The sequence below is a fragment of the Prionailurus bengalensis genome, chromosome C2 (assembly GCF_016509475.1).
Source record: "Prionailurus bengalensis isolate Pbe53 chromosome C2, Fcat_Pben_1.1_paternal_pri, whole genome shotgun sequence".
Classification (NCBI taxonomy): Eukaryota; Metazoa; Chordata; class Mammalia; order Carnivora; family Felidae; genus Prionailurus; species Prionailurus bengalensis.
This window is the reverse complement of record NC_057350.1, coordinates 133411278-133432758: the sequence shown is the minus strand read 5'-3', so window position 1 is coordinate 133432758 and position 21481 is coordinate 133411278. Positions and strand designations below refer to the sequence as shown.

Genomic DNA, 21481 nt, shown 5'->3' with positions numbered 1-21481 from the left:
TTTCTCAGGACACAATTGCAGAAAGAAGATGCTGCAATACATATACAAAGTGTTTTGGAGAAGATGGGCACCGGGGTGTTGGTGGGAACCCTGGGAACAAGGTGAGAGTTTGTTGGACGTGGACGGTGGGGGGTGAGAAATGACGTTTCAGCACCGCTAGGTACCAGGCCCCGTGTTCTGTCTTTAACGTACCTTTGCTAATTCTACCCTCTTAATAAACCTTCGAGGTGAATATTATTTTTACGGGTGTGCAATAGAGGCTTAGAGAGGGAACATTACTTTCCCAAAGTCACACTCTTACGAAGAGGCATTTGGGGATTTAAGCCCCTTTGTCCACCTGACTCCAAGTCTCACGTTCTTTCCACTCTCTTATGCTGTCTCCTTACATTTATTTGACAAAAAATTTCACAAACAAATTTCACAGCCTCTACTGCTGCACAGAAGTTTTCGCTTGTCTGCAGAATTTTCACTTGTGCCTCATCTGCCTTCTTCACAGTGGTTAGTACTTCTTTCCCTTTGAGCTAACTAACCTTCTGTTCTAGAGGATTAAACTGAGGAAAGATACAATTGCTTTCTTTGTTCAGTAGTGGTCATTTTGCATCTGCCTGTTAACTCCATGGTGAAGTGATAGAAAATTACCATGTCCCACTTTAATTTTTTTTTATTAAAAAAATTACCTTAATGTTTATTTTTTTAAGAGAGAGAGAGTGCACATGAGCGGGGGAGGGGCAGAGAAAGTGGGGGACAGAGGATCTGAAGTGGGCTCTGTGCTGCAAGCAGATAGCCCAATGTGGGGCTCGGACTCATGAACTGAGATCACAACCTGGGGCAAAGTTGGACGCTTCATTGACTGAGGCACCCAGGCTCCCCTAACGTGTCCCACTTTTAAAGGAGAATAAATCTCATTAAAAATGGTCCTCATTTATCTACGAGGTTCCCTCGTCCACAAATGACAGCTTTATGATGGGATAATCACAAATCCTCTTGTAAGATTGAGTTAAACCCATTGACTTTGCCCATCTTTTTACATTCCCTCTTTGTAAGATATTCTGTGAGGTTGTTGGAATGAGCTCTTACTGACTTTGCAGGTCAATCGTGATTTAGAAGAGTATAAAGTATATGATTACTTTTAAAGAAAAATTGTAGTTATTCCCTACTACTAGATTTTTCCCCCTTGTGTTGTTCTTAGGTATCAGACTGGAGAATTAGGAAATCAAGCTTGGGAACCTCTTGACATACGTTTTTTTGTTTTGTTTTGTTTTGTTTTGCATCTCAAGGACTCTGCCTCACAGGCCAAAGATGGGAATGCTTTGAATAGTTGACTTCTCTGCTCTGTCTTAAGAAGTCAGTGATTGGTTGGTTGCATCGACATTCATGTCTTTGTTGAGCCCAAAGAGAATACGGCTCCTATATCTTATTGCCCAGTTTTTCTATCAAATAAGCACATCTGGCTATAAATGGCAAGCCAAACTTCCTTGAGAGGAAATAGTTTATGTGTTTAGTTATCTCAGAAGAAGTAAAAAAGAGAGCGAGGAAGAGACTAAACATCTGAGTCATACAGAAATAACCATTTCTCATAAGCAATAGGGCAGTAACACCTTTGCTTACTGACTTTTTGTAGAACAAGGTCAAAGTCCTCTTTAAGAGTAACAGTGTTCCTCAAACATTTAGCTAGAAGTTAGCTTTGGCTTGGATTTTCATGATAAAATGGCTTAAAAAGTATTTTAGAAAAATAAAAGTAGGTTGATGTGCCAACAATTAAGAAAAACAGATATTCAAGACAGGCCAGAAATACTTGTTTTTGTATGTCTTTACACACTGTACTCAATGTTTAGTAGGTTCCCGATATCATGTCAACTCCATGAGACAAGGGTATCTGTTAGTAACAATTCTTATGTCATTTGGCTTTGAAGGAAGAATTTAGAATCCAAGTTACTTCTTTTGATTTCTTTTTTTCTCAGGGAAAGAAGGGTGCTGATGGGTTACCCGGTCATCCTGGTGAGGAAGGGGGACATGTAAGTACTGAATCTGATTTTTTTTCTTGGAAGGCATATGGTAAAATGGGTCAAATATTAGAAACACTTAACTGCACTTGAGTCATGAGTTTTTTTTCTCATCTATACCATTTAAAATGGGTTTAAAAATATCTTCATGAAAATAACCGTTTGTTATAACAAATGTTAGGGGGACAGGCTCCAGCAGGTGTTTAGTGATGAAGTGTGGTCATTTTAATCTGAATTTGAGGTAACTTAAAATGTGGTCTGTGTCTGATGAGTATGCATATAATAGTAGTTGTTAATTGTGAGCTAAATTGCAGGCAGTTTGTTATTATCAATGAGATCGCAATGTTGGTAAGTAGTTTGACAAAATATAATGAAGAGAATCAAGGCCATTCTTGTAACAAGATCACTTGGATGCCTCCTGGGTGGTCGAAAAGGTGATAGAGTTGTAGTTACCCACAAATAGTTTGCACATAACCCTGCCTATATCCCTGGGCACGGGAAAGTTAGCTGTCACGTGATTAGATGTGGAGAAAAATGCATACTATAGGGAGAATTGTTGGCTAAGGGACTGGAATGTGGTAGGGACCGTCTTTATTACACCGTGTAAACATCAAAAGGATGTTGGGATGTTATAGGTTTCAGTTAATTTCAAATTGTGGAAAACCCCTTTACCACAGGTATCTATTTTAAGGTTGATTTGTATACACCACTGGTTCTCAAACTTTCGGTCCCAGGAAACTCTTGAAGGGCCTCAAAGAACTTTTGTGGATGTAGTTTCTATCTATTGATCATTACCATGTTAGAAATCAAAACTGCCAGAATTTTAAATTATTTATTTATTTTATTCCCCCCAAAGAAAAACAAGCCCTTAATATAAGTGACCTCTTCCTTTGTGAAGAATAACTACATTTTCCAAGACAAAATAAGTGCGTGAGAGGTGTGGCATTGTTTTTACATGGTTTCAACGTCTGGCTTCTTAGAAGACAGCTGGATTCATATGTCTGCATCTGTGTTCAGTCTGTTGTGATATCACTTGGTTTATGGTTTCTTAAAAACTCTGCTGTGCACTTCGGAGAGAATAAGAGTAAGAAAATAAAATAGCATCTTCGTGTAATTAGGAAAGTAGTTTTAACTTTCTGAGCGCCCCCTCCCAAAGGGTGTCCTTGGACCATACGTTTCAACTTGCTGGGATAGTCAAGCATTAGTGTTCTTATTGCCCAGTTAGAGTTTCACATTGTTTTATTGTTCTAAACATTTAGGCTGCTGGAACTTGGAAAATCAACAGAAATTAAGAAAAGAAATGCAGCTGCTGAGACCTATATAAGCTGATTCATTTCTTTGATTATATTTGTTGGAGAACTGCTCGACTTTTCTCTCTTTAATTTGCCTCAGTAATTAGTCTTAGATGTTAGAAATACATTCAGAAATGTGGGCTGTGGATTTTTGCAATTTTGTTCAGGTATGGTGAAAATATTTTTTTTCCCCATTTTTATGATGTTTTAAACGTTCTTTAAGTGTTAGTTTTGAAAAATATATGTGTATGTATGTATCTGAGAGAGAGAGAGAGAAAGAGAGAGAAAGAGCGTGAGCAAGGGAGAAGGGCAGAGCGAGAGAATCTTAAGCAGGCTCAGCATGGAGCTCAATGTAGGGCTCGATCCCACTACCTTGGGATCATAACCTGACTCGAAATCGGGAGTCCAGTGCTCAATCGACTGAACATCCAGGCACCCCAAATGTTATTTTATTTTTCTGCTTGGCCTGTGGTTCAATGAGTCTGGCTAAATTTAAGACAATACTTTAGGGCCTGACCAACTGATTAGTGTCATTGACACCAATTTCAGACAAATAAGATATAAACAAGCCCTTGTCTGTGTAGAGTAAGAGGCAATTTTGTCCCCCTTCTCTGCTCTGTTAACATCCTAAAACAAAGATGGTTTATAAAGACTCTAGTACAGAGCTAAGAATATAGTGTGAGCGATATATATAATTTTATACATTTAAAATTTCATAGTAGTTATTTTAAAGACAATAAAAATAAATAACTGAAGTTAATTTTAATAATATATTTTATTTAATCCAGTCTATCCAAAATATAATTATTTCAATAGGTAATTAATATAAAAATTGATGAGATTTACTTTTTAATGTTTGTTTATTTTTGAGAGACAGAGGGACAGAGCATGAATGGGGGAGAGCCAGAGAGAGAGGGAGACACAGAATCTGAAGCGGGCTCCCGGATCTGAGCTGTCAGCACAGAGCTTGATGCGGGCCTTGAACCCACGAACCATGAGATCATGACCTGAGCCGAAGTCAGATGTCTAACCGACTGAGCCACCCAGGCGCCCCAATGAGATCTTACTTCTTAAAATATACTGTCTTTGAAATCCTGTGTGTATCTTATACCTACAGCCCATCTCAGTTTGGACTAGACACATTGCAAGTGCTCAGTAGCCATGTGTGGTATATATGGCTCTAGTAGGTGCCATTTTCTTTTTACTGCATTTCCCACGAGAGAAGGTGACAGAATATGTTGTCCTCTGAATGGCTTTTAATATTGTTTCCCCCCAAAGCAGGTCACACTGGTCTGCTCAATGGCCAAGACGGCTCTTTGCAGATGGCAGGTTCCAAAATGGGGCTATAATTTGTAGATTCAAATTGCAAGTATATAATGACAAATAGTTAATTCGTTGTTCCACTTATCTATTACTCCTCTTTCCCCAACACCCCCTCAAAAAAAAAAACCCCAGTGGTGTAAAACAACAATCATTTTATTACATCTACGGACTCTGTGGGTGGGGAAGCTGAAAAGGAAAGAGCGGATGGCTCTCTGCTAGGTGCCTGAGGTCTCAGCTGGGCTGACTGGGCAGCTGGATGACCCCTGCAGAGATGACTTCCCCTCCAGTGCTCTGGAGCTTGGCTGGGATGGCAGAAGGATGGACCATGGTGGTCCAAGGACAGGTATGGTGGTTGGTTCTAAGAGGGAGCACCCACCAAGGAGGTTCCATCCTGAGAGGGAGCATTCCAGGAGATCAAGGCTGAAGCTCAAGCCTTCTGAGGGAGCCTCAGAAGTCAAGTGGTAACTTTTCTGCCTCATTCTATTAAGTACAAGCAAGTCCCTTACCCCAGACCAGATTCAAGAGGGATGGGGGGGTGGGGTGGGGATTAGATAGATCTTTTCTCTTGATGGGGGAGTGGCAAGGTCATATGCAGAAGAGCCCTGAGATTTTGTTGTGGTCATCTTTGGAAAATACCATCTGCCAGACTCATACGTAAATTCTATATATTTTCAAAATGTACCTAGTATGAGGTGGTGGTTTAAATATGCATTGGTTACATATCAAAGCCTTACATATCGAATTAGTCAGATTATCTAGGGTCCCCAAGAACAGCTATGTAACTTCAGCAGCAACAAAACCAGCTAACATTCGTTGAGAACTTCATATGTGCCAGATGTGTGGCTAAACATTTTATATACATTTCCTCATTTCATCTATAAGATATTACTGTTATTCTCATTTCTCTTAAAATAACTTGAGCCAGCCTAGCATTTGAACAGCTTTCAGCACAGCTTTTGATGATGTTATTCTTTCCACGAAATCATGGCTATAGTTGATAGCTTTAAACAACTACTGTGAACAAATGAGGGATCGATTTTTAAGCAGATAGAGCTTCGTATCTGAATGAAAAACACAGTAAGCCCAAATTTTATCTTCGAAACCATTAGACATATGTGCTCATTATAAGGCAATTCCTGTTTTCTCATGAGAACATCTGAAAATATGCTTTTGCTCAATTAGAATATATGAACTTTGAGGAACATAGGTGGCAAGTGTCTACTTAAAACATTTAACTTATTTAGCTATACAAATACTTTAAAGTCTTTCATTATGTAAAATGATGTAAGAAATTCTGCTTTTTCTCTTTCTCATATTTTCTCAGATCATGAAAAATTCTTCCCACGGAGTTTCTATATCAGTTTTTGCAGCACTCCTAGAGTCTCTTTTATGACTGTCTTATCTGGTTTTCTAGAGTCTGTTGTGTTCACTTCTATCTAAGTTATTTAAGATAAACCACTTTTTAAGCCTGTTTATAAAGGCTGTCATTGCAAATTTCAGTTTTAGCTTCAAAAGCCCAGTGCCTCATTTTTCTTGTGGGAATATCTTTATGGTCTCCACAGTGTAATCATGAATTCTATTGCTTAGAAAAGTGATTTTTAAAAATCTCGTTTGCATGGCATCTAACGTCCGAAATTGCGAGGTCTCACTTTCAAATATGATGAATAAGTAATCTCTGTTAGATTCTTTACTTCCCTTGTTTTTCTTTTTTAACTGATCTGGTAGGTGACATCCATAGGGATCCTAGAAATATCTTAACACTGACTGGGTGTCACTACTATGCTGTTCAAAGTGAAGCAATGGAGAAAGTACTTTGAAATATGAGAATCTTTGTGAAGACTTTGTGAAAATTCAAGTTGAAGAATACTCTTTCTCTGAGGAATAATTTTGGGCAAACACATACCTGATCATGTATGCACGGCAACTGAAACTTTAGGAACTGTGAGTAGAAGTCATAAGAGTCAGCTTTTTGCTTTTTCTTCACAATTTCCTTGTAAGTGTTTAGTTGTGGCAAAATATACATAACACTTGTCATCTTAACCATTTTCAAGTGTACAGGTCGGTGGTATTAAGTCCAGTCATGCTGTCGTGCAAACCATCACCACCGTGCATCCCCAGAACTCTTTTCATCTTGCAAAACTGAAACTCTGTCCCCATGAGCCCCTCCCCACTAGCCTCTGACAAACACCATTCTACTTTCTGTCTGTATGAATTTGGCCCCGCTAGGTCCTTATAAAGTGGGAGCAAACAGTATTTGTATTTTTAGCTCATTTCGTTTGGCATGATATCCTTAAGATTCATTCGTGTTGCAGCCTGTCAGAATCTCCTTCCTTTCTAAGGCTGAGTACTATCCCATTGCATGGATATGCTACGTTTTGTTTTTCTGTTTATCTGTTAATGGACACTTGGGTTGCTTTCGCCTTACGGCTGTCGTGAATAATGCTGCTATGAATATGGGTGTGCAAATATCTCTTTGAGACACAGTTTCCAATTCTTTGGGGGTATATACCCAGGAGTGGAATTGGGAGATCATACGGTAATTCTGTTTTTCGCTTTTTTGAGAGACTACCGTATGTTTTCCATGGCAGCTGCACTCTTATAGCCCCACTAACGGTGCATAAGGGTTCCAGTTTCTTCACATCCTCTCCCACACTTGTGTTTTTTTTTGTTTTGTTTTTGTTTTTGATGATAGCTATCCTTAGCGTGTTTTGTTTTATTTTGTTTTGTTAAGAATAAATTTTAAGAATTTTCCCTTTGTGTCCCTGCTTTGTTAGGGACATTTGTTTTGTAGGTAACTATTTTCTGATAAAGGCAACAACCGATTATTCATGACTGATAACACTATATAGTGCAATATTGTAAGTGGATATGTTAAAATTAGATTGTCCAGATGAAACGTAAACACCATACATTGAACCTAAAAATGTGGATAGCTAGGAAAAAGGGGGAGAATAGACATTGACTTGGCATCTACTGTGCGTTAGGTTTTGCATTCGGCATTTTATACACATTATGACATTTAGTTTTTCTCACAACCCCCTCCAGATAAGTGCTAATACCTTTATTTTATGGATGTAGAGTTCAAAACTCAGAGAGTGTGACTTTTAAGGTCAGACAGAGATGGTTGCCGATGTGCCCAAATCCATGTCTGTCTGATGCCAAGACCTCTGCTTTTCTCATCATCTCTTGCTATCTAATTATAAAACACCTCATGTGTCTAATCTATATGACTTGTGAAGTACTTTCAATACAGTATCTCATGCATGCAATACAACAATCCTGTGAATGGGCAGAATCAGTATGACCCAGATCCATATTTTGTAAATGGAGAAAATTGTAATTCATAGAGTCATGTGCTCATCCAAGCTCACAAAGCAAATTAGAAGCAGAACTAGGACTTGAACCTGGGACCTTTTCACTTTTGATCCAAAGTGTTTCTCACTTTACCATGTTCTCTTTTACTGTCCTGGGCAGCTTATGTGGTGAAGTTATCTAACATTTTTAAATCAAAGTGAGATTATATTTGTAGACTCTTTTGATGAAAGCTCACAGGCCATACAGTACTTTCTAATTTATAATTAATTAATTTGGCAAAAAGGCATGCTATTTATCATTCTCTTCCCTATCCAATACCTAGATAAAAAGATTATGTTCACTAATATAATTTAGGCAGTCATTCTTCAAATTCGGAATGGACGTCCTGAGGGCTGGAAACTCAGAGATAAATAAGTGAGTCCTTGTCTCCTTAGAAGCTCTCCATATAGCAGGAAACACAGAAACAGGTAATAACACACAGTGTAACAGAAAAATCGTCTCAGAAGAGGACGTGACGTATGGTCTATACCTTAGGAATGGGCAGGATTTCACCTAGAAGAGAAAGAGTTAAATAGTGGTTTATTCTTTGTGAGCTCACAAGGAAACCTTTATCCAATTTTAGCTGCCTGAAGGCAGTGTTCAGACACACCTTCTGTTTTGTTTGAATTCCGAAGTGGCTTGAATGAATTGGTCAAAAATATAGATAAGGCGGATTTGTATGATTTGGGGTTGTCAATATGGGCAGTTGACAGATAAACATTCTGATTACCTTGCAGGTGATCTGGTCAGGTCTTTGAGGATGTAGAAGTAATTGGAAGGGCAGCACCATATTTTAGTCATTCTGACGGTCACTATTGCTGATTCGAATCGGTTGGGTGATGATAGAGATAGTTGCTTGACTCTTTCTGTGTGTATTTTTATTCCACAGGGAGAAAGAGGCCCCCAAGGTCTTCCTGGACCCCAAGGTGAGGAAGGATGCCCGGGTATGAGAGGACCTAAGGTGAGTGTGGACCTAAAGCTGTGGAATTCTTTCCCTATCCAGGCTTTATCCCTTGAGTTTGAGGAAAATCTTAATTCTTCAACATAGCATTTTAGCTCCTTCCCAGTGTAGGGTTTCCCAGAAGTAGAGCCTGAGAAAAGGAGTCAAGTGCAAATAGTGCATAGGGAGGGGATCTCAGTAAATACTATCAAGACAGGAGAGAATTTAGGGAAAGGAGGTGGCCTAAGAAGGGTATGGTTGCAATTAGATCACCACTGTGGGTAGATAGAGCCTCATCCTGCTAAGGAACTGTGTGAGCCAGTGTTGAACTTGCACCTCAATGTTACCCCATCCAAGCGGTGAGAGAGCTGGGATATATATGCACCAAATCCTATCAGGCATTAGTTGCAAGCTGGTCCCAGTGGATATTAATTCCCCAGTCATTCTGGCTTGTCTTTTGTGTGGACAGGCTCCAGTGCCAGAAAAAAGCCCTCAGGAAAAGACATAGTGCTGGTGGTTGGAAGGGGGTTTGAGAATACTGACATTTTAAAGCCTAAAGCAATAATGGGTGGGGCTCCCTTTTCAGTGGTGTCGTCAGTGTCTCTTCACCTTCCAGGATTAGAGAATCTCCTTGAAGAAGGCCAGAAAATTTTCTCTACAACTCAGAGTCCTATGGAGAATTTTTCTGACCAAAGTTACCGTATTCTGTACACTTTTAACAAGTTACTCTTTCAGTTCATTTGTGCGGTTGTTTCTGGAAGCCTTCTCACGCTTGTTAGCCGGTGTACTCTCACTTTTGTTTGAAAAATACGATTCTTCTATTAATAAGCGGCAGGTCACTGTCATTTCCTGCTCACCCCTGCTATGTGAGGAGTTACCAATGTGATTTTTATCAAAGTCACACTCAAAGGGGAGCAGTAGTAATCAAGGTGCTATGATGTGCATTGTAGTTGCTGGAGACGAAATCTCCATTTTGATCTACTAATTAATTGCCTTTTCTTGGATTTGGGGAATATATGGTGTCCTAAGAGAGAAAAATCTTATTCGAACTCAATTCTTTTCATTTTTTTTCCCCCTAACTTTAGGGAGCAAGAGGATTTTCAGGAGAGAAGGTAGGTGACCTTCCTTACCCTTCTTAAACGGGAGAGCAATTTCTGTGGGAAACAGTAACAGGTCACTTGCTTTTCCTTTGCTTGAGTGAAGTGAGCCTCCAAACTTTCTGACAAGGGGATATGTCAGATGATATTAACAGCCAAACTGCTATGCCAATAAATGGCTATTTGTCAGGTATGTATTTCATATTTAAGGCAGGGACATATATAATTTTCCTGCCCTGCTAACTCTATAACAATTGAGCCACCATATTCATCATATGCTCTGGGAGAGTTGGTCCTGAATTCAAGGTGTGGCAGGGAAGAGTCTGGTCAAGCTGAGTATCAAATGGGAGATGGACACCAGGACAGGGTTGGTAGGAAAGGAGCTGCACAATAAGGGAATGACTTTACATTCAGATTCAGAAGCAAAGTATCCATTTGCTCATTCGTGCACTCAAGAAATATTTGTGTAGGTACCCATTCTGTTCCCCACATTATCCTTGAGAGTGGTTACAAAGTGATGGACAAGACAGACAAGGGCTGACAGAACTTTACTCCTATCTCCTGGTACCACAGATTCACCCATGTGGCTTGTGGCAGATACATTGCATAATTTTAGTATGGGAGTTTGGTGTGCTTATTTTCATGCACTAACTCAGCTGTCTTTTGGTTTAAAAAAAGTGCCTGACATGAAAAGATGCTCAACGTTGCTCCTCATCAGGGAAATACAAATCAAAACCACACTCAGGTATCACCTCACGCCAGTCAGAGTGGCCAAAATGAACAAATCAGGAGACTATAGATGCTGGAGAGGATGTGGAGAAACGGGAACCCTCTTGCACTGTTGGTGGGAATGCAAACTGGTGCAGCCGCTCTGGAAAACGGTGTGGAGGTTCCTCAAAAAATTAAAAATAGATCTACCCTATGACCCAGCAATAGCACTGCTAGGAATTTACCCAAGGGATACAGGAGTGCTGATGCATAGGGGCACTTGTACCCCAATGTTCATAGCAGCACTCTCAACAATAGCCAAATTATGGAAAGAGCCTAAATGTCCATCAACCAATGAATGGATAAAGAAATTGTGGTTTATATACACAATGGAGTACTATGTGGCAATGAGAAAGAATGAAATATGGCCTTTTGTAGCAATGTGGATGGAACTGGAGAGTGTTATGCTAAGTGAAGTAAGTCATACAGAGAAAGACGGATACCATATGTTTTCACTCTTATGTGTATCCTGAGAAACTTAACAGAAGACCATGGGGGAGGGGAAGGAAAAAAAAAAAAGAGAGAAAGGGAGCCAAAACATAAGACTCTTAAAAACTGAGAACAAACTGAGGGCTGATGGGGGGTGGGAGGGCGGGGAGGGTGGGTGATGGGTATTGAGGAGGGTACCTGTTGGGATGAGCACTGGGTGTTGTATGGAAACCAATTTGACAATAATTTTCATATTAAAAACAAAGTGCCTGAAACTTGATTTCCTCATGCGGATGGTAGGAATGAATAAACTATTCCACATGCGTAATATGCATTTAATTTGGCTGGCAAAACTCTGGACTTTTTTTTTTTTTTTCCAAAAAATGCTTTGTAATAAATACGTTAACTGTCATTCTGAGACAGTCAGTAAAGCGAAGGGCCCACGAGATGGAAGTGATGGAATATTTGAGGAGATGTCACCACACCACGTAGCATCAATTTTTCAGTTCTTAAGGACTTTTCTTATTGTAAGTTTCCCCAAATGCATACACGTGGACGCACTCCCATTTAATTCCTCCTTAATCTGGGCTCTTCTAAGTTTCCATTATGTGAATTAATTCAGGCATATTTGTCTGTCTTTTTAAAATAAAAAAAGTCAATGACAAAAGGACCATCTTTAAAATTTTTTAAATGTTTATTTTTGAGTGAGGGAGGGAGACAGAGCACAAGGGGGAAGGGGCAGAGAGACAGGGAGACCCAGAATCCGAAGCAGCCCCCAGGCTCTGGGATGTCAGCACACAGCCCAACGTGGGGCTTGAACTCACAAACTGTGAGATCATGACCTGAGCCGAAGTCAAATGCTTAATGACTGAGCTACCCAGGCGCCCCGGACCATCTTTAACATGTAGACAACCAGTGGGAAATGTTTTATCCAGTCTTTTGAAAGAGTGACTACTTGTTCCCCGTGCAAAAGTGGAAAAAAGAAGTCTTTATACCCATTTGAATTTTGAGTTTCTTTTTTTTTTAATCTTTTTTTCCCCCCTTTAGCACTTAAAACTGTCAGGGAAAACAGTGTATAATCATTGTTTTTTAGTATGTGAATGCAGCATATAAATGTCATTTCGGAAGGTCTAGACTCTTCTACAGACTAAAAAAAAATATTAGCAAGGATATCAACATCAAAGCAGTAGTCATGTACCCCTGGTCCTCTTTTCTTCGATAGTTTATCTTCCTTTGCTCCACAGGGAGATCCTGGTGACCAAGGCGCTGATGGCTTGGATGGGGAACAGGTATAGAAAGTTTCTCATTCTATGTTTCTCCCTCTACTAGTTTGGCATTTATACTCTCTATTTATATTTTCCCCGATATAGCCTAGAAACGTTAGCATGCATACTCAACAAAGTCTTAAGTGAATCTATTATTTTTCCTTATCCTCAGAATATAAGGACCTTAGAAACTTAGCTCTAATCAACTGCCTTCTGTAATACATATTATTGTTCAGTATTTTGTTTCCATTCAGTTTTGTTCAAGTCTATCACTTAGTTGTTGTTATTATTTTATTTAGTCATTGCTCATCTAGCTTTACCCTTATTTGTTACTTTCACTGATGCCTTCAAAAGAACATGAAAGATCCTGTGTCTTTTGCCTGAGGTACCACTTTTGGAATTTCCTTTGATGAAGTTTATAAACTTTGGTTTTTGTTTCTCTAAAAATCTCTTTATTTTACAATTTTTCTTGTAAGATAGTTCTTGGGGAAATAATGACTTTCTTTTGGCACTTAGAAAATGTCATTTCATAGTCTTCTGGCTTCTGTTGTCTTCTGTCTTTCATTATTGCTGTTAAGAAGTTATTTGTCAAACTAATTATTGTTCCTTTGTCAGCAGTCTTAACAAAAAATATTATATTGCTTTAAAAATTTCCCCTTCTAGGGGAAGCAAAAATAAGATAAAAACAGAAAGGGAGACAGAGTATAAGAGACTCTTAAATACAGAGAACAAACTGAGGGTTGCTGGAGGGGTGTTGGGAGGGGGGATGGGCTAAACGGGCAAGGGGCCATTGGGCCACTGACGCTTGTTGGGATGAGCACTGGATGTCATATGCAAGTTTTGAATCACTAAATTCTATTCCTGAAATCATTATTATACTATATGTTAAGTAGCTTGGATGTGAATTAAAAAAAATTTCCCCCTTCTTTCTAGTGTTCTGTAGTTTCAATATGATGTGTCCAGGTGTGGCTTTCTTTTTATTTATACTGCTTGGGACTTGTTAGGTTTTTTAATCTGAGCATTTGTGCCTTCTATCGTTTTTGGAAACTCCTTAGCAAATTCTTACTTTGAAGTTTTTATCCTTCCCATTTTCTCTATTACCTGTTTTTGGAAGAAATTTGTCCTGATGTCTCTTAATCTCCCTTTCATGTGTTGTTTGTCTTCCTGTGCTGCATTCTGAACACTTTCTTCAGTTTCAAGTTCATTAATCCTTATGTCACTTGTGTCTAATATACCATTTAACCTGTCCATTGGATTTTTAATTTCATTTATTCTGATTTTCACTTCAAGAAGTTCTATCTTTCTCAGTTCTGCTTGGTGTCTCTCTCTCTCTCTCTCTTTTAACAGTTGCTTGTTATTTTACTCATTCTTTTTTTACCTATTTAAATGTATTAAAAATACTTATTTTATATTCTGCATATGATAATTCCAACAGCTATAGTCATTGCAAGTCTGATTTTGTTGCCTGTGGTTTCTACTGGCGTCGCCGCCATGGTGTCTCCCTCACGTGTATGATGACTTTTGATTTAAACTCATTTTTGATTGAACTTCAGCTGTGAGAAGTCTTTAAGGCCTGAATTGAGGTTATTTGCTTCTGCCACGTACTTGGGCACTTCCTCCTGAGATCACTTTAAAGTAAATGATGAGGTTTTGGTTTTTCCTCAACTCACAGAGTGACTAGAGCTCCTCAGGATGGCCAATGGCTATTACTTCTCTGGATTTCTACTTTCCCTTTACTCTGAACTCTAAGACTTTCTCTTGTTCTTTATCAGCTCATTAATGTATATAAAATATTTTAAACTTTGCTATATGGAATTTTATATGATTTTCAAAGGGCATCTAGTCTGTCACATACAAGGAGAATGGTAACCTTTCTGCTCTTGGCTAGAATGTGAAACTACATGGAAAAAGTTCCCACTGTGACCTGATATACAAAGCTTCTTTGTATATTTCTTTTTCTAGGGTAATCGTGGAGCCCCGGGGTCATCTGGAGAAAAAGGAAATAGAGGAAATCGGGTAAAGTGTGAGAATTATTCTTCTCTCATATTTCTGTTGCATAAACTGACCTTGATAGTTTATGTTTAAGTTCTGGGAAAGAATCCTCTAATGGTTTAAGTTCTAGATCGGGAGTTAAAGGGCAATAAATATTATCTTTTTGGAGTCTTTAGTTGAGACCCTCCTGTGCTGCTAGTGAAATGAGTGATAAAAATCCAGTTACTTAGCCTTTGGAACAGTAATCACTGCGTCCTACCTCATGGGCTTTGCAAAACTCCCTGTCACCAGTGATCCAGTCCCACACCCCAGGCCTCTCAGCCACGACCTTCATTACTCTCAGTCCAGAAGGGTCCTTCCCAATCAGATTGTACTACTCATTGTACCCTGAAGATTTCTTGTGCATGCCCACCGCTGTGTCTTAGCTCGTCCCAGGCACCCCATCCTGGAGTGGTTTTTCCCTGCCTCCGTCTTCAGGGCTTATTTGAATATCAGTTTTTCTCCAATTTCCAGCTCCTCTCTTTCCTCCTCAGGACACCCTCCTTGACCATGTCAGCCTGTAGTGCTTGCTCTCTCCCTTCTCTACATCCTTCTCATGTACATTATTTGCACTATCTGCTTGACAGGGACTATTCACTGCCTCATGCTGGTAATTATGTTTCTATGCAAGGGAAAGCAGATCCCTATGCCCACTGCAGACATTACTAAGAGATTATGAAATCCAGTCTGAAGGATCCATCTCAGAACTGTTATAGTCAGCTTCTGTCGATTGATTGGATTAGATAAGGGGGGAGGGGAGGTAAATTTTATTTACTTTTGTTCTTTTTTTTTATTTTGGGGACCCCTCATGCAATTAGAGTAATACTTTTACCCCAAGGTGTGGATTGATTTCCCAATAAGTAAAGCAGGGAGTCACAAGAAATGTTTTTTTATTGAGGGAGGTTTAATCGATAACGTGCAATTTGTGGATTCGATTTTAGAGAAGGTGGGGGACACCACATTTCTTTCAAGACTGGAGAGCCTTCAGCTTCCATTGAATTTAGTTAAATTCTACAAACACCTGTCAAAGTCTTCCTACCTGTAGAGTGTTTTGCTAGATACAAAGAAGGGTTCAAAGATAAATAAGTCATGGTTGTGACCAACAAAGAGCTTATTCACAGTATAGGAGATAAGATTTGTACAGGAAGAACTATAATCCAAGATAGGATAAGATAAAGGTTGTAAGAATGGTGTAAATAAAGAATCAATGGGAGTATAGTGACTTGGAGAAGAATCTAAACTAGAGCGGCATTTCTTCATCTGAACAATAATAAAAATTTGCTGAGTATCTACCTATTGTAATCCAGGTATGATTTTAGAATGGGGAACAAGACAGGCATGGGTTCTGTGCCTCAAAACTGGCCTCTGTGAGGACTGAAAGATATTAATGAAATAATCACAAAGTAGCTGTAAGGTTATGGCTGAGATAAGGATATGAAGGACAGATAAATGACGGGGATCTGATCCAGACTGTGTGTATTCAGGAAGGCTTCATCAAGGGAGTGAGGATGGCATGAAATTTGAAAGATGAGTAACAACCAGATGGTAAAGGAGGAGGGAAAGGGGCAAGAGGTCAGTCTTCCATACTAAGGTCCTGTGGTAATTGATCATGGTGCCCAAGGCAGGAGAGGACCCTGACATTCCAGGGAGTACAGGAAATCAAGGCATTTTTCATAGACCTCTGTGAGGGAGACACACAGCCCTGTTAAGACACGCAATTCCAGGCAAAGAAAAAGGAAAGGCTTAGAGTTAGCGGAGCTCAGTGTGAGTTTGGACAAACAATGATTCCAAGTCCACAGGAGTGGAGGGTGAGATAAAAGGTATAAAGAGTGGGAAGAGGGGCGCCTGGGTGGCTCAGTCGTTAAGCATCCGACTTTGACCCAGGTCATGATCTCATGGCTCGTGGGTTCGAGCCCCACATCAGGCTCTGTGCTGACAGCTCAGAGCCTGGAGCCTACTTTGTATTCTGTGTCTCCCTCTCTCTCTGCCCCTCCCTAGCTCATGCATGCTATTTCTCTCTCTGTCAAAAATAAATAAACTTAAAAAAAAAGAGTGGGAAGAAAGTCTGGAAGGGCAAGTTGGAGTCAATGTAGTGCCATGGTGAGGAATTTGGGATTTTCTGGGTCAGAAAAAGGAAGGACTGGAAGTTGGGCACATCATGATAAGAACCAAATGCCAGCCTCTGTATTCAGCATTTTAATTTATTATTCCATTTAATCTCTATAACAGCTTGATAAAATGGGTATATCTATTTGACAAATGAGAAGTCTATAATGTTATATGTTAATGTTATATGTTATATGTTAATGCTATATGTTAATCTCTATAACAGCTTGATAAAATGGGTATATCTATTTCACATCTTAGAGAAGTCAAAAAAATTCACCTAGCTAGTAAATTGGACAGTAGGGTTGGAATTTAGAATTAACTAACTCCCTTTTACCATTATATGAGGCCAGGAAAGAGGTAAGGAGGAGTAACATTATGAGGTGGCTGTTTTTAGAGCCTAGAGAACATTCCATTCCCTGTGTGTCGGAGAACCATATCTCAGAGATGGGTCCCACTCCACTGTCCTCAGAGTGTGGCATATACCCTCTAGAACCAGGCACATAACCCCATTTGAGGAAGGTTCCTGGGGTGGGGGCTCTCCCTGACGCCGTGGCTCTGTAGGAACTACTACACAGAGAGAGTACCAGTAACCACAGATTTTTAAGAGAGGCAACCATTTGTTTATCATGTCATAGTCTTATGGCAAATTGCTTCACTTCACTGGTTCCCCTTCTACAGTAGGAGCTCCAGAAGCATTTTTCTCTCATTTGCCTCTTTTTCATGAGATCTTGCTGTGCCAGTGCTGCCCACATTTGTGGTAGAGACCACCTTCTTCTTCTCATGTGTGTTTCTGTGTAAGAGTATCAGGGAGATGTGGAAAGATTAGGAATTTGGTGGTAGGGACAACTGGGTCCAACTTTGCTGAGCCTTAGGTTCCTTGCATGCAGTATGTAATTCCTGAGTTGTAAGGGTTCACATACCTACGGTGAGGTCATGCATACTTAGGGCCACATATATCAGAGATTTCCAGTAAAAGTATGTTCTTTTCTTCATCTCCTCCTCACCTCTTGGGCAGCAAATGCTTTAAAGTTCAAGTACTAAATTGCTCTTTTAATGTGATTCTCATTTTGCCTCTTAATGTTCTCTTTCCTTTGGGCAATAGATGATCTTTTAATGTGACACATTTTTCCCCCTGTGATTTCAGGGCTTGACGGGACCACCTGGACCACCTGGAAAGCGTGGAGAGCCTGGGTTAAGGGGAGATCCTGTGAGTGCTTTAATCCAGGGCCTTATAAACAGTTTGCTTAGACACAAAGTCAGAGAGCAATTAATTATTCATTAATGAGGCATCTGTTCAGCCTGTCTCAGCACTGCAACAAATAAGAGATTTGTGAGGAGATCCATCTTATAGAACATTTGGGTTCTTAAAGAGTTTGCAACTTTAATTGCATTGGGTATTTGGGATTTCTAAGCAAAATCAGACAATTAAAAAGGTACACTTTGATGCCTTTAAAAAATCATACTTCCTGTAATTTCTTTTCCTATCTTTTCTGTCCATTTGAGGTAAGCAACCTTTTCTTTTCTCAGGGGGATCCTGGAGCAGATAGTTTCATCCAAGGCCCTAAGGGAGAAAAAGGAAGGCGTGGACATCAGGTAAGATCACCTCTGTTGACTTGGTGATATTGGTACATGGGGGGGTGGGGTGGAGGTGGGGCTGGGGCGGGTGCGGGGGGCGGTTGGAAATTCTAGTTGGTGAGGAAGGCTAGAGCACTCTGGTTGGATCAGCACTGAAAACTAGGGAGCAAACCTCTGGGACTCCACTGCCCATGGAGACAAGAGCTCCGAATGCTAATCCCCAGTTATATCCTTATATTCTTGCATCCTTGTCTTGTGGTTTCTTTTTATCTTGAAAAAAATCTCATTTCCCACAACACTAGCAATACAGGTTACTTTATGTCTTTTGTGCTTGGTTTCTTCACCTCGAAAGTGAAAGCATCAGGCTCCGTGATGCCTAAGATCTTTGCAGTTTAAAAATTCTCCAAGGTCATCATGATGCCTTGATTCAAAAGACGGTCAGGACATTACACTGTTGACTTGCTTTCCACCACTGCCATTGTTGACTGATGTGAATCGAGTAGTAGCCAGTTGTAGAGATAAGCTCCTTATCTGGTTTTGAAAACTGGAAGTGTTATGACAGAAGGTAGCACCAAAGGAAAAAGACTTGTTCACTTTGCAAATGCTGCTGATTGGAAGCCATCTTTAGAATTTTTTTTGATGTCCTGGTTATTAAAATGCATGACTGAAAGATGACTACCCCCAGTGCCTCAGTCCTCACATCTTGTCATTCCAAATTTCCAGAAACAAGGTCTGCACAGCAAAATGTTTATAACTGTAAAGCAACCTCTATTTCCTTTGAACTCCAGTTTGCCTCCTTTGACAAAGCCTTAGGATGTTGATTCTTTTCCCTGAATTGTGACTCGGTTGCATCCATTTTGTAGATGGCCAGGTCCTGTGTAAAATCCAGTTTGTAACAAGATCATTATTATGTAGCTATGGGAGAAAACTGTAACTCCTTGCTGCAAGAATTTCTCATCCTGTTGTGAATTACAGTTATTTTGGACAAACTCCATTGAGAGGGTTCTCTTGGGTGAATTGAGATTGGAGAGCCCTGTGAATAGCCAATCAGTTATAGAATTGAGCAAAGAGAAGCAACCCTTAACCCATCTGGGTCCCAGTTCCCTCATCTATAAGGTGGGAAGGTTAGAAAAACCATTTCAAATTTCCCATGAGTTAATGGGCGTCATGGGAAGGAAGGCATATAAATTGAGCTTTGATTCCATGGTTTGCTCATGGTTTTACAGCTGGAAAGAACTCAGGCCTCTATACAAACTGTCCAGTACTGTGTGCATCACAGCACCCCAGCCATGGGGAAAGTCCCATGCTCTCAGTTTTCAGAGGTCTCCATCACTGACTTCAGCTGAGGGTTAACTTAGAACATTAGATCCCTGAATTGTGTGTGCAAACAAAAATTGGAACCCTCTGAGGTGGTGCCATGTAACAGTGAACTTGTGTTCCACATGGTTTCTACTCCCATTCCGAGCTCAAAGAAGGTTGCTAAATATTCTTTGAATAGACTTGGGTAATAGAAGTCACTCTCACAAATTATACAAGCCGATAGCTGGGAATGCTGAAATTCTAGGTTGGTAAGTGCCATTAGAAGATAGACCTCTAGGGGGCAATCTTTCCTCGGTACAAGTTTTCTTGGCTGTGCGAAAGCAGAGAGTTCCTCTGAAACCAATCAGAAGCGGAAATGGAGTCAGCGAAGAAACAATTACCATTAATTTATATGGAAACATATTTGAGTGTTCCAAGACCCCCCCAAATAACTTCTAGGCTTCTCTGATACCTTAGGACACATCTTGCTAAGGGATGAGCAAATAAATTGAGATGCAGGGATGCTCCCAGAGTTCAAAGCTATGGCAGCTGGATGCTGAGATGCTGAGTGTGGTCCCCAGGGAAGGAGCTTGGCGGGGCCTCTCGCTGCTTGGGGTGCGGGCTGCTTCTGTAAAGGCTCAGTGCAAAACACATGCTGATGCCTAAGATCTGAGCGCTGATCAAGGACTGTGTGGTATATTTAGTTGTCTTGCCTCAGTAGTATCCCTCAGTCACAGCTGTTGTCCAGTCCTTTGTTTCCGTGACATGGGCGTTCCTGACCAGTTATTTTGCCAAACATCCCTCAGTTAGGATTTGACTGATTGTTTCCTCATGATAAGATTCAGTTTAAATATTTTTTTTTCAGGAGATTAAGTAAGGCTGTAGCCTTCTCAGTCACCAGGAGAGAAACTATGTCTGGCTGTCTCATTACTGGTACATTAATTTGGTCACTTGATTCAGATGCTGTTCACGAGACTTAGCCATTGTAAACACACTTTTTCCCTCTTTGTAATGATCAAGTAATCTGGCAGTGATACTCAGATTGTAAATTTCTTGTTTCCCGACAGTCTTTTACCCAATGATTCCAACATCTGCCCAAATGACTCCTTTGCTACACTGGCTGCAAAAAACTGTCTACTATTGAAGTGAGAAAATGATAAATGTTTTAAGAAAGAATCTTTTGGGGCGCCTGGGTGGTGCAGTCGGTTAAGCGTCCGACTTCAGCCAGGTCACGATCTCGCGGCCCGTGAGTTCGAGCCCCGCGTCGGGCTCTGGGCTGATGGCTCAGAGCCTGGAGCCTGTTTCTGATTCTGTGTCTCCCTCTCTCTCTGCCCCTCCCCCGTTCATGCTCTGTCTCTCTCTGTCCCCAAAATAAATAAATGTTGAAAAAAAAAATTAAAAAAAAAAAAGAATCTTTTTTATATCTAGACCAGTTGTTAGAGTGCCTTGTCTAAAGCCTCGTTTCTCATACAGCCTACTATATTTAAAAAAAATTTTACAGTAAAAGTAACACTATAGATATTTGGGAATACAGGATGTAAAATGTAAAGAAAAAAATGAATAGTTCCAGTAACCAAGAAAAAAAGTAAGTTTACAGAACTTTCCTAACTTGGTGATGCAATTACTTTCCCTGAGAAAGTCAAATAAGGATCCCATTGGCTTATTAAAAAATGTTCTAGTACAATATAAAGAAATGAGGAACTGTCATTTTCTCTTTCTCCGTATTTGGGATAAATTATTCTTTCAGCAAATTTAATATACTTGAAAAGAATGTTATAACACATTTTTTCTCCTTTATAAACTTTTGATAAACGTAATTTGTAATTGTTGCATACTATTTCAATAAGTGTTCCTACCATAATTTAATCAACACTTCCTTCCATGTTGTGGAATATTTATATTGTTTTCGAATCTAATCTATCATAAGTAACCGTTGGAAGAACAGCTTTGCACAAATGCTTTTATTTCTGTATTTCACATTCTTACCCTGTTTCTG

The 21481-nt window shown here is 39.9% G+C and overlaps 1 protein-coding gene across 3 annotated transcripts in view; it reads left to right on the top strand.

Moving 5' to 3' along the window:
- Positions 1-21481, top strand: part of LOC122492004 (collagen alpha-4(VI) chain-like) — a 118951-nt gene that overhangs the window by 41463 nt on the left and 56007 nt on the right. For all 3 annotated transcript variants that reach the window (XM_043595428.1, XM_043595425.1, XM_043595427.1), the window contains exons 11-18: positions 9-101; positions 1962-2015; positions 8862-8933; positions 9998-10024; positions 12451-12495; positions 14434-14487; positions 17756-17818; positions 18139-18204. In XM_043595428.1, coding sequence (XP_043451363.1) covers positions 9-101; positions 1962-2015; positions 8862-8933; positions 9998-10024; positions 12451-12495; positions 14434-14487; positions 17756-17818; positions 18139-18204 — 474 coding nt within the window. The remainder of the gene's footprint in view (positions 1-8; positions 102-1961; positions 2016-8861; positions 8934-9997; positions 10025-12450; positions 12496-14433; positions 14488-17755; positions 17819-18138; positions 18205-21481) is intronic.